At 45.8% G+C, this 18,117-nt stretch overlaps 2 protein-coding genes across 3 annotated transcripts in view; one reads left to right on the forward strand and one right to left on the reverse strand.

Annotated features, from left to right (window-relative positions):
• Positions 1–188: 188 nt before the first annotated feature.
• ppp3r1b (protein phosphatase 3 (formerly 2B), regulatory s1ubunit B, alpha isoform, b) overlaps positions 189–18,117 on the forward strand; it is a 125,389-nt gene continuing 107,460 nt past the window's right edge. For both annotated transcript variants that reach the window (XR_014593619.1, XM_083933008.1), the window contains exons 1-3: positions 189–332; positions 7,028–7,067; positions 16,927–17,103. Coding sequence is in view for 1 of the 2 variants with exons in the window: in XM_083933008.1 (XP_083789134.1) it covers positions 330–332; positions 7,028–7,067; positions 16,927–17,103 (220 nt within the window). In the remaining variant the exon portion in view is untranslated. The remainder of the gene's footprint in view (positions 333–7,027; positions 7,068–16,926; positions 17,104–18,117) is intronic.
• LOC310960912 (E3 ubiquitin-protein ligase TRIM21-like) lies at positions 11,935–15,174 on the reverse strand. Its single transcript, XM_083932765.1, has 3 exons — positions 15,032–15,174; positions 12,605–14,253; positions 11,935–12,501 (listed from the first exon to the last, which is right to left on the reverse strand). Exons 2-3 carry the CDS (start codon positions 14,249–14,251, stop codon positions 12,304–12,306), a joined length of 1,845 nt encoding a protein of 614 aa, XP_083788891.1. The 5' UTR covers positions 14,252–14,253; positions 15,032–15,174; the 3' UTR covers positions 11,935–12,303.

The raw sequence follows: 18,117 nt of genomic DNA on the forward strand, positions 1-18,117 counted from the left end.
TCTCTCCCTCCTCCTCCCTCCCTCACTCCTCCCCCCTCCCTCTCTCTCTCCCCCTCCTCCTCCCTCCCTCCCTCTCTCCCCCCTCCCTCTCTCTCTCACTCCTCCCTCCCTCCCTCTCCCCCCCCCCCTCCCTCCCTCTCTCTCTCCCCCTCTGCGGCTCTCTCTGCTGGCGCTGCAGTGAATCTCTCCCCCGCTGTCAGTAGCAGTCAGTCCGCCGGTGGTCGCTGTCTTTACCGTTCAAACTCGTTAAAAACGTCGTCTTCATCCGAACCGTTAACGGAGCTTTTTACATCTCCTCTCCGGGAACATCCACACCCTCCTGCGGCAAAATGGTGAGGCCTTTAAACCCTTCTTTATTACCATTATAATGTCATTTAGTGAAAACAGCTTCTCCTCCATCGAGTTAGCTCCGGAGCTACGCTAGCACCCAGGCTAAGCTAGCACCCAGGCTAAGCTAGCAGCCAGGCTAAGCTAGCAGCGTTAGCCCAGCGCTGACATTAAAGAAAAGGAGCGTAACGGTTGTTGTGTGTTGTGTTTGTGACAGTTGTGTGTGATTGTTGTGTTGTTTGTGCTTCAGTAAACGGACGCATCCATGTTTAAAGTACCGTGTGTGTGTGTGTGTGTGTGTGTGTGTCAGTGTGAGCTGCAGTTTAGCTGTTATACTGTCACGGTTTGGCTAGCAGGCTAGCTCGTTAGCCTGTTAGCTGCGGTGCGTCAAGTGCGCAACACAGTGACGACGGAAGTGTCAAAATAAAAGCATCAAATAAGGAAGTTTAATTTAGATTTACTTTATTTATCCTTAGCTGGTAAATTGCAGTATAGCAGCAGCTTTTCACACAGTAACAGTTTATTTTTTAGAATTTTATTTATTTTTATTTTATTAAATAAAAGAATAAGATATTATTTATAATACATTTACCTTTATTTCTTATCTACAGCAGAAAAGTGGATGGCACACAAACAGGAAGCATCAATAATAAACAATAAAGTGTCGATAAAAAAATATGAATAATATAAACACAGTAAAATATAAAAATATAAGAATAACAGGAACAATATAAACAGGATTTTTTTTAAATGCACAAATTCACATTTAGGCACAGAGGAAAAATAAAGGTTTTGCACATTATGACACAAAACATTACAAAATTAAATAAGTTCAACATGTACAAGCAGTAAGAAGTTTTCACTTATTCTTTTTTTTACGATGCTGTGATTGATATAAATTATATCAATTATTCACTTTATGTACAATTTGTAAATGTAACTACAATAATACATTTTATACAATGTTATAACTAACATATAATATATATAACGTAATATAATGTAATTCATAGGCCTACATGTAAAAATCCTTAGTAGGGCATCTACAGACACACACACACACACACACACACACACACACACACACACATAAATAGCCCTTATTGAAACACAAATACATTTTTTGTTAATTTGTTTGTTTTATAAGACATATTTTATTGTATTTCCTTAATAACAGATGAAGGAAATACTAAATAAAACTTTAATACTAAAATAAAAGTAGAAGAAGAAGAACGAAGATCAATTTTACAACATCTTACACATAGTTCACATAGTTTCATCTTCATCAAAAATAGGAAAAAACTCTTTTTTAATAAACAAAATTTGTGTCTAAAGCTTTTGCCAAACTAATGAGATTATTGTGAACAAATTTTGCTTTTTATATTTTAATGTTAAAACTGGAATAATTTGATCATTATTATATTATTAGTATTGTTTTTTAATGTTTGAATGCTCAGAAAACAGTTGAATAAAAACCTTCGTAGCTTGTTTTGTCCAACAAATATCCTTAAAATTGAATTTAATTTAAATTTAATTTTAATTAATTTGCAATGAAATAAACAACGATGGCTGAAGTTCTCAGATCTTTAAATCAGTAAAAGAAGCAAAACCACTCTGAAACACTCTAAATACTGTTTTACTGAGGTTAAAGTTTAAAACTTAAGCATCAAAATAAACTTAAAACACCGAAAACACAAGTTCTCGTGCTGAACGACACATTTCAGAATAATATTTATTATATTATAATCGCTGATGCATTCGTGTCGTGATCACTTTAGGGATCAATAAACTCTGATCCGAACATTTAATAAAACATAATAATAAGTGTTTTATACGTTTTAAGTTTTTGTTGTGACTGAAGGACGTGGTTTAGGAGCCTGTGTGACACATTCGTGCAGAGAGAGGCGTGATTGCCACTTTTCACCTGCAATTTACTGTTTTATTTTGAAAAGGTTGACCGGAAGTGCTGTCTTCTGTAAGCGACTTTAGCTTCCTCAGTCACCGTGGAGCCCCGTCAGTCTGTTGGTGTTTAAAACACAAAATATCTATGAACATCTTTTTAATTTGGATGTTTGATTTCAAAATAAAAGTCTGACTGTTCTGAACAGCTGATGGTTTCCATAAAGGCCGGACCACAGAGCGCTGTTAAATAAGCTGCACCACTTTATGCACAGTTATAAGGTAATAATAATACACGGTGGCTCTGCAGACGAGACAAACAGCTCTTTACCTTCAGACACAGATCATCTGCTCCTAGAGGACACTTTAGCACACGTTTATGCTCCTAGAGGACACTTTAGCACACGTTTATGCTCCTAGAGGACACTTTAACACACGTTTATGCTCCTAGAGGACACTTTAGCACACGTTTATGCTCCTAGAGGACACTTTAGCACACGTTTATGCTCCTAGAGGACACTATAACACACGTTTATGCTCCTAGAGGACACTTTAACACACGTTTATGCTCCTAGAGGACACTTTAACACACGTTTATGCTCCTAGAGGACACTTTAATATACGTTTAGGCTCCTAGAGGACACTTTAACACACGTTTATGCTCCTAGAGGACACTTTAGCACACGTTTATGCTCCTAGAGGACACTTTAACACATGTTTATGCTCCTAGAGGACACTTTAGCACACGTTTATGCTCCTAGAGGACACTTTAACACACGTTTATGCTCCTAGAGGACACTTTAGCACACGTTTAGGCTCCTAGAGGACACTTTAGCACACGTTTATGCTCCTAGAGGACACTTTAACACATGTTTATGCTCCTAGAGGACACTTTAGCACACGTTTAGGCTCCTAGAGGACACTTTAACACACGTTTATGCTCCTAGAGGACACTTTAGCACACGTTTATGCTCCTAGAGGACACTTTAACACGTTTATGCTCCTAGAGGACACTTTAACACACGTTTATGCTCCTAGAGGACACTTTAACACACGTTTATGCTCCTAGAGGACACTAACACGCGTTTATGCTCCTAGAGGACACTTTAACACACGTTTATGCTCCTAGAGGACACTTTAGCACACGTTTATGCTCCTAGAGGACACTTTAGCACACGTTTATGCTCCTAGAGGACACTTTAACACACGTTTATGCTCCTAGAGGACACTTTAACACACGTTTATGCTCCTAAAGGACACTCTAGCGAACAGGTGACATAATAACTTTACTGAACACTGACGATTGTTCTGGATACAAATATCAATTCACTAGAAGGTGCTGGAAAAGACTGGAAACGCACCTGGAAAGTGCCACAGCGCCACAATTATGTCTGAGTAATAACCGACATTTACGCACAACAATAACAAACGCATGTTATATTTAAATATGTAGCTATCTGGTTTTCATTTAGCGCCAGATTTGGAGAAACGTGGCGGCGTGAGTGAAGCGTCCTCATGTGTTCTTCATGAAATCTTTATCATCTTGGTGAATTATCCAGAGAAAGATCATCAGACAGCCAGAGACTCTGAGGCACTGAGCAGTGGAGGTGTTCTCGTTTTGCGGAGGCAGGTAACAGTTATTATTGTAACACACACTGGACACGTTACATCACACCGGCAGACGAGGTGGTGGAGGTACGGTGGCCCGGATGTGCCAATCCAGGGAGCAAATGTGGTCATAAACACCGGCTGCTGGTGGTGGTGGTGGTCCTATATGCTGTTGTGTTTCCCTTAATGTGTCCGCACAATGACTAAAAACAGAAGCAAATTGACTAAAACAGATGCAAAATGACTAAAAACTGATGCAAAATGTCTCAAAACAGAAGCAAAATGACTTAAAAGAGATGCAAAATGACTAAAAACAGATGCAAAATGACTAAAAACTGATGCAAAATGTCTCAAAACAGAAGCAAAATGACTTAAAAGAGATGCAAAATGACTTAAAACAGATGCAAAATGACTAAAAACAGATGCAAAATGACTAAAAACAGAAGCAAAATGACTTAAAAGAGATGCAAAATGTCTAAAAACAGAAGCAAAATGACTTAAAACAGATGCAAAATGACTAAAAACAGATGCAAAATGTCTCAAAACAGATGCAAAATGTCTCAAAACAGAAGCAAAATGACTAAAAACAGAAGCAAAATGACTAAAAACAGATGCAAAATGACTAAAAACAGATGCAAAATGATTAAAAACAGATGCAAAATGACTAAAAACAGATGCAAAATGATTAAAAACAGATGCAAAATGACTAAAAACAGATGCAAAATGATTAAAAACAGATGCAAAATGGCAGGCTCCCAACAGGCTCCTGTGGCCTTTTAATCCCAGTCACGTCGTGTTGTTTGCCGACAGGAGGACGAAGATCCTGTTCTCATGGATTTGGTGTTTTATGCGTTTAAAAATGTGTGAAAATGTCTTAAAAGCACGTGTGTGTGGGCACCACGTCACTTTGACAGTGCCAAGTTGTTGTTTTTGTGCTGTGATGTGACAGCTGACGCGCTGGTTGACGCGGTGGTCAGCAGCTTTTAGATTCCCACGGGACGCCGCTGCAGCTCCAGCACTTTGACTTTTACTTTGACTGAAGGGGGAGAAGTTCAGCATCCGTGAGGAACTCGGAGTAGAGCCGCTGCTCCTTTGCGTTGAAAGGAGCCAGTTGAGGTGGTTCAGGATCATCTGGTCTGGATGAACCCTGGGCGCCTCCCTAGGGAGGTGTTCCAGGCACGTCCAGCTGGGAGGAGGCCTCGGGGAAGACCCAGGACCAGGTGGAGAGATTAGATCTCCACACTGGCCTGGGAACGCCTCAGGATCCCCCAGTTAGAGCTGGTTAATGTGGCCCGGGAAAGGGAAGTTTGGGGTCCCCTGCTGGAGCTGCTGCGCCCGAGACCTGATCCAGGATCAGAGGCTGGAGCTGCTGCCCCTGAGACCTGATCCAGGACCAGAGGCTGGAGCTGCTGCCCCTGAGACCTGATCCAGGATCAGAGGCTGGAGCTGAGATGAGATGAGATGAAGCGTCTCTGTGGGAGAGTCAAATCATCCGGCACATGAGCGGATCCGAGGCGGTCCCGTTGTGGGTCAGATTAATTTATCCATTTCTCCTGGTGCAGCGATGGTGGGTGACCTGATTAGCTTCTCTGCTAGCTGTTAGCTTCTCTGCTAGCTGTTAGCACCTACAGCGTGTATGATCGTGCAGATGTCTTTAGCCTCTGTGCGTTTGAACAGAGCGTGCTGCGTGTCTGCGTGATGTGTTCCTACGGCTCATATAAACACGAGGATATAAAGTATTCACTTGTCATTTAGGGAAACGTATTTTAGTTCTTATTGCAGCATGACTTTATTCTGATATGATGGATGTTAGTAAAGAGCAGGGCTGTTCAACTAATTATGAGTTGGGGCCGAAAATGATCCAAAATGAGGGAAAAGTCTGAGCATCACATAAATGGATGTTATAAAACAATGCAGCATCATAGGAGTGCAGATGTTGTCTTTATTTTATCAGTTTAAATATTATAAAAGGCCTCAAAGTGAAACAAGCTTTTTAAAAACAACCTTTGTTAAATGAACAAACCTGTGAACCAAAGGTTTTCATTGAGGGCGCCCTCCCACTGTGCCTCCGTCCCGTGCCCCGTGCTTTAGGGTCCTTGTCTCCCCCTCCAGGCCCGTTTGTACTCACACTACCTGGGCCTCGGAGAATGCTTCTTGCTGCCTATACGTCATCACGCCGTAACACGTCACACGCATTGATGACGTCATGGCGATGCGTGGCTTTGTTTCCAGATCTTTCCGTAGACCACGGAGTTTTTGTGCGTCTTGTCGACTGTTTTTGAATCTTTTCATCGACCAAATCTGCAGTAAACACTCCACCTCCGCATCACACCAACGTGAACCTTTCACCGCCATTGTTTGAAATGTCCCCGCATGGTCCCTCCTTCTTTTTTCTACGTCCCAACAGGCGCACAGGAAATGACCTCAGAACCGCCGTAGGCCTCGTGCTCGTACACGTGCGCACGCTCGTGCTCGTACATGTGCAAACGTGCTTTACTAAAGCCCACCTCTCCCAAACGGGCCGTGGACGGCAAGCGTGCCTCAGTTATGCGCAGAGCGGTTGCACTCACACTGGTCAAACGCACTAGGCTTGACCTGAAAAACCTGTTTCGGCACGGGACGGAGGCACAGTGGGAGTGCCACACAGAGCTGCCTGTGGACGCCCGTCTGTGAATAACGACGGGGAAAAGTATCGGTGATCGCAGCAGGGTGAGGGGACGGTGCATCTCCAGTCGTCATGCGCTGAAGGCAGAATTAAACCTCACACACGACCCGTTTCTGGGACTCAGAGTCGGCGTGGCGCTCGTTACAAGTGGAGGAGCAGCGCCGCGGCCTCGCTCCAGCAGCCTGATTCAAGTCCTCGGGAGATGAGGCGAGGCGAATCAAGGCGGCGCGCTGGCCTAGTTTTCAGGGTCCGGATCATTCTGTCGCTCATGAATAATGAACGACGCCAACAGTCAGCCAGGAACGGGACTCAGAACACTTTATCTCATCATCGTTTTTATGCATTTTACACATTTATCACATCGTGTGTGTGTGTGTGTGAGCTGTCTCTGCAGAGCTGTTGTATCTTATATATATAAATATACATAAATGACCACAGTTCTGCTCTGTTCTCTCTTATACGAAGCATTTTAAGCATAAAAAATTATAAAATAAACCTTATTAACCCGATAATCTCTGTGTGTTTCAGGGAAATGAAGCCAGCTACGCCCTGGACATGTGCTCGCACTGTGAGTATCTGTCTAACCTCTTAAATGTCTTTGTGAGTGTGTGGTTAAGGTTCATTTCTTTCACTATTTTATGTTTTTAAAGCTCATTTTGAACGTGACAGGCTGCACCTGGATCAGATCCTTTTGACTTGAGTCGGTTTGACTTTTATTCATTTCTCTTTAAATCGACATGAGTTTCACTGATCATCTATGCTACGTCAACAGTCTTAGTTAACCATAATATAATAATAATAATAATAATGAACAATAGGGACATAAAGATACACTCAACTCACAATTCCATACGGTTCACGATCAGATTCTCTCACATTTTGTTTTACAGACGAATCAAATCTTCTTTTATTCGTAGGAAAAAATCTTAAATGTGCTTTTTTTTACAGATACTCTGTAAAACAGTTTGTGTCCTCTTTAAAAAGTGCAATTTAAATTCTCGTCTTTAACAACAAAATACATGAAAAGTATCTCAGGGCGCCCTCCCACTGTGCCTCCGTCCCGTGCCCCGTGCTTTAGGGTCCTTGTCCCCCCCTCCAGGCCCGTTTGTACTCACACTACCTGGGCCTCGGAGAATGCTTCTTGCTGCCTATACGTCATCACGCCGTAACACGTCACACGCATTGATGACGTCATGGCGATGCGTGGCTTTGTTTCCAGATCTTTCCGTAGACCTCTGAGTTTTTGTGCGTCTTGTCGACTGTTTTTGAATCTTTTCATCGACCAAATCTGCAGTAAACACTCCACCTCCGCATCACACCAACGTGAACCTTTCACCGCCATTGTTTGAAATGTCCGCGCATGGTCCCTCCTTCTTTTTTCTACGTCCCAACAGGCGCACAGGAAATGACCTCAGAGCCGCCGTAGGCCTCGTGCTCGTACACGTGCGCACGCTCGTGCTCGTACACGTGCAAACGTGCTCTACAATAGCCCACAAAAGCCCACCTCTCTCAGACGGGCCGTGGACGGCCAGCTGTCCGCAGTTATGCGCGGAGCGGTTGCACTCACACTGGTCAAACGCACTAGGCTTTAGCCGAAAAACCTGTTTTGGCGCGGTGCGGAGGCACAGTGTGAGTGTGCCCTAAATCACTAGATAATTGACGTCTAATTCAAAGAAATGAACCTGTTTTAGTCTGATGAAGAATAATCTGCAGCTCTTCTCCCTGCCTGCTGCTCAGGTTTTGCCACGTACACTTTATTAACAGAGCTCAGAAAGTGTTGACGTTCGATCCCCTGCACTGTTGGACACTTGTGGCCGCTGACGGATGTGAACTTCACCGCGTGCTGCACCTTCCTCTGCCGGCTGTCTCCACTCCCAAAACTCTGAGGCTAAAAATGCCTCCTCCCTCTGTAAAGGTCAGCGTCGGGGCTGTTGGGAAATCCTCGTTTATTTTTAGTCTCGGCGATATCCCAGTTTTAATTAGTCGTGCTCTCCGCTCTGACCCCGCTCCTCTCACCCCAGAGAGGAGGAGCTCCACGCTTCATTAGCCTGGAGCTGCTTTTTGAGCCGCACCTTTCTCAGGAAGACGGCAGTGAATGTGAGATGAACTTGGCCCTCAGCGTTACGCCGACCCGCCGCTGGTATCGGATACGTTTGCTGAGCGGGGGGGAAGGTTTGTGGGGCCTGCGTCCCAACGAGCTGTCGAGAAAGGTGTCAAAGACTGAGGGGAACCCTGCAGGAGAGGAGGACACGTGCTGCGTCCCCCCCCCACACCCAGAAACCAGCCCCTCATGCTGCCTGTTAATCCCCAGAAACAGCTCTTGAACCTTGCGGCCTGGAAACCAAATCCTCGGTTTTCTCGTCTGCGAGCGAGTCCAGACCCCGTCGTGTGACTGAGGTCAGGGCTCACGTCTCACGGGGTCGTGCCTTGTAGTGAGAAGTCGCGCCCGATGCCTCTGCACTCGCCGGACCTCAGCGCTGTGTCTGGAGGTGTCCGGGTCGACGGCCTGAGACGTGAGCTGCATGGCTCCGTCTGGCTGACGCTGCACTATTTCTCAGCCAACTGACGGAATCTGCCCGGTCAGGGATATTTACGGGGGTTCCCGATGCTGCCGCGCCGCGCCTCCACTCCCCGCCCTTCTTTTCTTTCAGGGCACGGCAGATCAGTGCAGCTGCTCTCCCTGTTCAAATCAGAGCTGCACTTATCCACACACACACACACACACACACACACACACACACACAGAGGTGCTGCGGAGGCATGTCTTTAACGAGTGGGTCGTCATTTAGTTCATCCAGTACACGCGGACGTGAAGCGCACAACATCGGCTCTAATTTGTTGTTGTTTGCGTTCAAACATGCACTGAAACCCTGAACTTCACCCGACCTCAGGAACGAAACCGTATTAAACTTCACGTCACGGTTACGGAGAAAGAAAGTACTGATTACAAGTTTTATGTTGAAACCCACAAATAAAAGTGACAGCACTTTTTGTTTGCAGAACCAAAACACAGTGTTTTGTAGACGGGGGGGATCATCCTCTGGAGTTTCCCTCAACACTCTTAGGGCGCACTCCAACTGTTGGCATCGTGCTCGTACACGTGCGCACACTCGTGCTCGTACACGTGCAAACGTGCTTTACTAAAGCCCACCTCTCCCAAACGGCCATGGACACGGTACGGTTGCACTCACACTGGTCAAAGGAACCAGACTTTAGCCGTGACACGTGCTGGGGCACGGTACGGAGGCACAGTGGGAGTGCGCCCTAAGTTTCCTTTAAGGCCGCTCTTCTGGCTGCTCTGATTTCCTCTGGATGTTTGACAGAGACTCGTTTCTCTGCTCCTCGTCTATTTTTGCTGCAGCGGCTCTTCTGCTGTAGCGCTGACTAAGCAGTTGCTCATCGACTGTGTGTGGATGTTTTCGCCGAATCATCCAGGGATTACATCTCAAGCATAACTTAATTAAACTGCAGCAGTCATGACATTCACTTTAAGCGTAAACCTGTTTGGTTCTCAGGTCACTGCGAACTCAGGCCTCGGTGTATTTCACAGTTTTTATTGAACAATCACAAATTAACAGATTCATTTGACCCCTAAAGCGTCCGACCACTAATTAACCACAGATATTATACATTCGTAAAGCATTGAAGCAGTTAACTTTGTCTATTTAGTTTTAATGCAACATCAAAAACACATGTGAAATAAGAATTAATACATCCACCTTAAAGAAACTTCAATAGCTGCACAACAGTACTGTGCAGGTCTCAGGGGCAGCAGCTCCAGCCTCTGATCCTGGATCAGGTCTCAGGGGCAGCAGCTTTAGCCTCTGATCCTGGATCAGGTCTCAGGGGCAGCAGCTCCAGCCTCTGATCCTGGATCAGGTCTCAGGGGCAGCAGCTCCAGCCTCTGATCCTGGATCAGGTCTCAGCGGCAGCAGCTTTAGCCTCTGATCCTGGATCAGGTCTCAGGGGCAGCAGTTCCAGCCTCTGATCCTGGATCAGGTCTCAGGGGCAGCAGCTCCAGCCTCTGATCCTGGATCAGGTCTCAGGGGCAGCAGCTCCAGCCTCTGATCCTGGATCAGGTCTCAGGGGCAGCAGCTTTAGCAGGGGACCCCAAACTTCCCTTTCCCGGGCCACATTAACCAGCTCTAACTGGGGGATCCTGAGGCGTTCCCAGGCCAGTGTGGAGATCTAATCTCTCCACCTGGTCCTGGGTCTTCCCCGAGGCCTCCTCCCAGCTGGACGTGCCTGGAACACCTCCCTAGGGAGGCGCCCAGGGTTCATCCTTACCACATGATCCTGAACCACCTCAACTGGCTCCTTTCAACGCAAAGGAGCAGCGGCTCTACTCCGAGTTCCTCACGGATGCTGAACTTCTCCCCCTCTCTCTAAGGGAGACTCCAGACCCCCTCCTGAGGAAACACATTTCACACGCTTGGACCTGGACCTGGTTCTTTGTGGTTTTGTTGCACTGTCTGTATGACTCTTAAATTTCATTGTACTCTGTGCAATGACAATACTCTTAATTATTTTATTCTTAATTCTGTGAAACATCAATACCCACCGTATTCATTTATATATATATTTAGATAGACTTTGATTCACACAGGGAATTGTTTTACTTTGAATTTGAATGTATTTGAGTAAAAAAGCATCAAAAATAGTTAGTTTGAATGTAAGTTGAGTGTTTTGTGTCACTGTGGATTTTAACTGTGAGTTTTCAGGTTCAGCTCGTTTTGGTAGAAACGGACGTGACGTCACGTTTGTCATCGACCACAACAACAAAAGCGCTCACTTCCTCCAACGCCCACATCGACTAAAATGCAGCATTTGAATCGACCCGGGCATTAGATGATCAATTTAAAAATCGTGAAGAATCACAATACCCGTCCCCATCATCGTTTACACTCCACCATCATACTTTGGTCATACAGAACAATTCCATGCTTATATTTATACATAGTAGTAAAGTGTGTGAGTTTAGTTTTGTTAACCCTTGTTTTCCCTGGTTCTGATTATTAACTCGCCCGTCGCCTCTGGTCATTTTGAAAAAGTGGCCCCCGGGCCAAGCGTGTTGAATATCCCTGCTGTCATAGGCCTTACTCTTAGGGCGCACTCCCACTGTTCCTCCGTACCGTGCCTGAACACGTTTCACAGGTAAAGTCTGGTTCCTTTGACTAGTGTGAGTGCAACCGTACCGCGTCTAGGAGCAGCACGCTTGCCGTCCACGGCCCGTTTGGGAGAGGTGGGCTTTAGTAAAGCACGTTTGCACGTGTACGAGCACGAGCGTGCACACGTGTACGAGCACGAGGCCTACGGCGGTTCTGAGGTCATTTCCTGTGCGCCTGTTGGGACGTAGAAAAAAGAAGGAGGGACCATGCGCGGACATTTCAAACAATGGCGGTGAAAGGTTCACGTTGGTGTGATGCGGAGGTGGAGTGTTTACTGCAGATTTGGTCGATGAAAAGATTCAAAAACAGTCGACAAGACGCACAAAAACTCCGAGGTCTACGGAAAGATCTGGAAACAAAGCCACGCATCGCCATGACGTCATCAATGCGTGTGACGTGTTACGGCGTGATGACGTATAGGCAGCAAGAAGCATTCTCCGAGGCCCAGGTAGTGTGAGTACAAACGGGCCTGGAGGGGGGGACAAGGACCCTAAAGCATGGGGCACGGGACGGAGGCACAGTGGGAGGGAGCCCTTAAATGAGGCTCTTTGGCACAATAAAATATCCCGCACCATGTTTTCTGGGGCTGAACATCAAAAATAAACATTTAAAAAAGAAAAAGATATTATTTTTCATCTACTCAATGTACTCGGTCACTTGAATTTGGGCGTGCGCAGTGGTGGAGCAAGAGGGTTCTGGGTTGGAAATGGCTTGCAAACTTCTGGCCTTCTTTATGAGGTTTGCATGTTTCCTCCTCTCTTTGAGTTTTATCGGGGTCCTTTTGGTTGTCCTCGTGTCACCCCTCTCCTGGATCAGTTGAGGCCACCTGCGACCCTGTAAAGGAAAATAAAACCGTGTGTCATGATGCAGCATTGAAGAGACACATGCATCCAGTGAATGGGATACCTACAGGTACATATGATAAAAAAAATCTTACAGTGACAGAAGCGATGATCAGAGGTGCAGAGTTTTTACCACCGTCATTACAGTCAGGACTGAAGTATGGGAAGAGTTTCCCAGTGAAGGAGCAGTCAGTGAAGGAGTAGATCAGAGCTGCAGCAGCTACGTCATAAAAGGAGACCAGACCCTCCTCATAATCCGCAAACACCCCCACCTTCTGGGGTTGAGACTTCAGAGACAGACAGACTGGAGGGGCATCAAAAGCTTCGTACTCTTTTCCGTTTGTCAACGATATGGTCCAGAAACCGTCCAGAGGGCTCATTCTGATTTCTCCCTTCCTGTTCATCGACTCTCTGGCCACTCCTAGATCCCATTGAGTCTTTCCTGCAACCTGAATCTCAAAGTAAAATCTGCCTGAAGAGAAACTCTGCTTTCCTAAAACACAAACACAATAAGAAAATCTCTCAGGGTTGTCTGGGAGATTCTTCTTCACATCGCCATGATTCACTTGTTTCCCATCTTCAGACAGGATGAGTTCAGGATTTGCAGTATCAGGATCAAGAGTCACATCCACCTCATACAGCTGGATCCTCTTCAGCTCAGCTTCAAGCAGCTTCTTCATCTCTTCACTGAGTGTCTCCTCCAGCTGAGACACAGCTTTCACCACAGTCCCCTGATATGAAGATGGAGGGACTCTGACATCTGTCCAGTCCTTGGAGGGTGGAACATCTTTCAGGGACTGGACACTCTGGAGAAGATGGAGGTGGTCTTCAGAGCGTGAGAGCTGCTCCACCTCAGTGCTTCTCTTCTTCAGGTCAGAGATTTCCTGTTCCAGCTCTTTGATGAAGCCTTCAGCCTGTTCTTCTTTGGTTTTCTGCTTCTCTTTGATCGTGTCGATGAGCTCGTTCAGGCCTCTCTCAACAAACTTTATCAGAGAAGTGAAGGCCTCAACACCTTCTGCTATCTCTCTGTCTGCATCTTTCTCACTGAGGTCGACTGACTGTTTGATCTCCTGAATCTTCAGTTGTCTCTTCTGGATCATCTGCTGAATTTCAGCCTCTGTGTTCTCCAGCTCCCCCTTCGTTCCTTCATATTCTTCTTTCAGAGGAACAACATTGTGGTCCTTGTGGTCTAAAACAGTGCAGAGTATGCAGACACATGTCTGGTCGGCCTTACAGAACAGCTCCAGAGGTTTATCGTGCTTCGTACACATCCTGCTTTCCAGGTTCTCCACAGGGTCGATCAGCTGATGTCGTTTCAGGCCTGAAACTGTCAGATGAAGCTCCAGGTGAGTCTCACAGTAGGAGACGAGACACACCAGGCAGGACTTCAGGGCCTTCAGTTTGGTTCCAGTGCAGACGTCACAGGGAACTTTTTCTGGTTTGGACACTTTTTGCTCTTTGCTGCTGATGCTGCTGCTGCTGCTGCTGGCGTTCTGTTGAGCTGACTGTCTGAACTGAGCAGCCATCTCAGAGAACAAAGTGTTGACGTGCAGCTCAGGTCTTGTGTTGAAAACCTTTTTACACATCGGACACAGGTACTTGTCATTTTTATCCCAGTGTTCAGTGATGCAGTTCTTGCAGAAGTTGTGTCCACATGGTACAGTGACAGGATCAGTGAACACATCCAGGCAGATGGAGCACAGAAACTGATCTTCAGATGGCTGACAGTTTGCAGAAGCCATATCTAAACACAAAGTGTGCAAGAAAAGAAAACCATTTAATTCAATACACTGTCGTCGTCCGTCCCCCCCCCCCCCCCCCCCCCCCCCCCCCCAAACCCAAAAAGACCCGGTACTACGTGAAACCAATTTGGACCGGCATATAAAGTTGAAAGTTTGGACCCTGAATGAAATTGGTATTGGTATTTCTAGGGATGTAACGATACACTGAAGTCACAATTTGATAGGATAGGATAGGATAGGATAGGAGATGGAAACTTCCTGACAGTGCCGTCCACTGACGTGATGGACGCAGGACGTCAGCAAGCAAAGTCTAAAGTAGAAAGCCCCATCTACTGTTTACAAAGAGTACCGCAATTCATGTTTCATGTCACTGACATGGATTGCAAATTTCCTGTATCTCGCAGAGTATCTGTACATTTATTGTTATTCCTCTCTTGCTCTTTCAAACAGCATCCACCTGATTTAAAGTCCACTTGCTTTCACGGTGACTCATTTCCAATCAGCCTTGCGGTTTTCTGTCATCGAGCAAAATAAAGATAAGTCTGACTGTTTAACCCCTTTTTTTGAACTATAATAAAGTTTCTGACTCTCTGATACATTTGGGTATTAAACATAATGTTGAACAGTTCCTGGGATTATGGTAACAGAACAGGTCCGAGTCTGGTGTCCTAGGATTCGGGTCGAACTGTGAGGACCTCTGCTCTAAACCACAGAGATTCAGTTAGACGTTACGAAAGTCCAGAGAAGAGACACAGAGAGACTGTTTAAAGCTGTACTCACCGGGGTTTGACAGAGTCTCTGCTGTGTTGTTGACAAAGACCTGATGAAGTCTCTTCAGACAGAAACAGATTTGTCCCGACCGTCTAAACTCTGCTGCGACACTGACAAACCTTCAGTTTCGTTTCTGGAGTGTGACGTTGAAGCTCTGCTCTCCCCAGTGTTGCTCCTCCTCCTCCTCCTCCTCCTCCTCCTCCTCTGCAGCTCTGTTGTTGTCTTTGGTTCCCTCCCTCTGATTCACACAGTTGTTGTGAAATACCAGGTTTACTCTGGTTCATGTGGAGCAAAGCTGGAGCTGTACCCAACAGGTCATCATGCGTGTTCAAACTTTGTTTTACTTTAACCACAAACATTTAGTTTATCGGACACAAAGAGAGAGAGAGAGAGAGACATGGCACAGATCTGCAGCATGTCGGCGATGATAACACAACAAAGTCCAGAGCCATAAGAGGATGAACTCAACACAGTCTCAGGTGTAATCAGGAGTAACTCTGGACTCTTCTTTCCTTTGTGTTGGGATCCATCTAGTGGTCACTCTGGGTCATAACACCAGTCCGTGGTCTACATGGAGGCCTCTTGTTGTTGATTATCCTCAAAGCAATTTCAGTCAAAAGCAACTGGACTTGGTTATTTGTCAGGAACACGTTTCATTGTTTCACAGTCCCAGCCAGGTCCTGGTCCAGTCCGAGCCAGGTCCTGGTCCTGGTCCAGTCCCAGCCAGGTCCTGGTCCTGGTCCTGGTCAGATGTGTACATGAACTGATGAAGCCTCTTGGATGAGAGGTGAAACGTCTTCCTGACAAAGAACCAAGTCCAGTTGCTTTGGACTGAAACTGCTTTGAGGAGAACGACGACCTGAACACATGAGAACATTCACACGCCTAGTATTTATCACTTATTTGATTTCCACTTGTTGTCAAAGTGAAAAATGCAAAATGACAAGAAATTTTAGCAAAAATAACAAGAAACAGATGCAAAATGACTAAAAACAGATGCAAAATGACTAAAAACAGATTCAAATTGACTAAAAACAGATGCAAAATGACTAGAAACAGGTGCAAAATGACTAAAAACAGATGCAAAATGACTAAAAACAGATGCAAAATGACTAAAACAGATGCAAAATGACTAAAAACAGATGCAAAATGACTAAAACAGATGCAAAATGACTAAAAACAGAAGCAAAATGACTAAAAACAGAAGCAAAATGACTAAAAACAGGTGCAAAATGATTAAAAACGGGTGCAAAATGACTAAAAACAGATGCAAAATGACTAAAAACAGATGCAAAATGACTAAAAACAGGTGCAAAATGACTAAAAACTGATGCAAAATGACTAAAAACAGATGCAAAATGACTAAAAACAGGTGCATTTATTCGATTTCCTCTCGTTGCCAAAGGTTTGAAAATAAGCTTTGCAGTCTTTGGATCTCCGTGGACCAAACTCCTGTCAGCCGTGTGATTATTTTAAAGGCCGGGGTGAGTTACTCCTCCGTGAACGACCAGGTTACCGACTGAACCCGGCCCCCGCCTCCATGGTTATTAGCAGAGTGATTAGTGTTGAAAGAGGCGTCACATGAGCCTCTGTCGGGGCTTAGAGGAGGTCCTGCAGCACACAGCTCGACCTGCAGCCAGAGACCTGCAGCTCTCTGCACAACCATGGCCGGCAGGAACAAGAAAGCAGGTAGGTTCAGTCGTGTTGAGGGGGGAAACGGTTCGTACAGGTAGAAAAAGGAGGAGAGGAGATGCAGGGACGCGGTTTAACTGGCGGTCTTGGAGCTGAACGGTTACAAGAGTCGACCAAAACTCACCGCTCACACAAACATCTGACCTGCTGTTGTTGTCTCAAACTTTAGTTTCTAAGTCTGTGTCTTTCTCTGTGTGTGTGTTTCGTTTCAGTTGATGCTGATGAGATTAAGAGGCTAGGGAAGAGATTTAAGAAACTCGACCTGGATAACTCCGGCTCCCTGAGCGTGGAGGAGTTCATGTCCTTACCGGAGCTCCAGCAGAACCCCCTCGTGCAGCGGGTCATCGACATATTCGACACTGATGGAAATGGGGAGGTCGACTTTAAAGGTAAGTAAACAATTTTCCCTCCTGACTCCCTGAGTTTCTACTGCGTACGTCGCTCCTTCACAGGTCCTGTCGCTGGTAAAGACGCGTTAAGTCCAGTTCAGATTCACGACGAGACGACATGAAACTTAAACCTGCCAGTTTACACTAATGTCGCAATTACACGACACAACGGAGCGTTCTAGTGTCTGGGAGACGCCGAGGAGAGGAGAAGGGCGCACTCACCCTCAGCCCAGATGATCCGCGCCGCGCTTTAGCGTGATTACTCTCCCCCCCCCATCCCTCTCCCCCCGCGGCCCGGACCCACTTTCACTCAGATCATTCTGAATGATCTGAGCCTCGAATGCTTGTTGCTTATCCAGCTGTTGAGTCGTGACGTAACCTTTCAAAACAAGATTTCCTGCTCCGAGCCTCGTGTTTCTCCTCAGTGCCGTGTTCCCCGTTGTTTGAACAGATCTTGAACGTAATTGACCTTTGACCTCTTTCTTCTGGATGAAAAAGAATCAAACTGACCAAAGAGCCGATCCGGATCGTTCACATGTTCGGACGTTGTTTCTTTTTAGTTTCAGCTGAGCGTTTGGACCCGGAAATCTTATTTTGAAAGGTTGTTACATCAGAATGAACAGCTGTAGATATGCATCATCACCTCTAGACTGTTTTTGAACATTTCATCCTTTCACAATAAAAGCTCTGTGAAAGTGAATCATATCACCGATAACGTTCCTTCCATAGACTCATTTAAGGGCGCCGGCCCACTGTGCGTGTGTCCCGTGCCCCGTGCTTTAGGGTCCTTGTCCCCCCCTCCAGGCCCGTTTGTACTCACACTACCTGGGCCTCGGAGAATGCTTCTTGCTGCCTATACGTCATCACGCCGTAACACGTCACACGCATTGATGACGTCATGGCGATGCGTGGCTTTGTTTCCAGATCTTTCCGTAGACCTCTGAGTTTTTGTGCGTCTTGTCGACTGTTTTTGAATCTTTTCATCGACCAAATCTGCAGTAAACACTCCACCTC

The sequence above is a fragment of the Echiichthys vipera genome (assembly GCF_963691815.1).
Source record: "Echiichthys vipera genome assembly, chromosome: 2".
NCBI lineage: Eukaryota > Metazoa > Chordata > Actinopteri > Perciformes > Trachinidae > Echiichthys > Echiichthys vipera.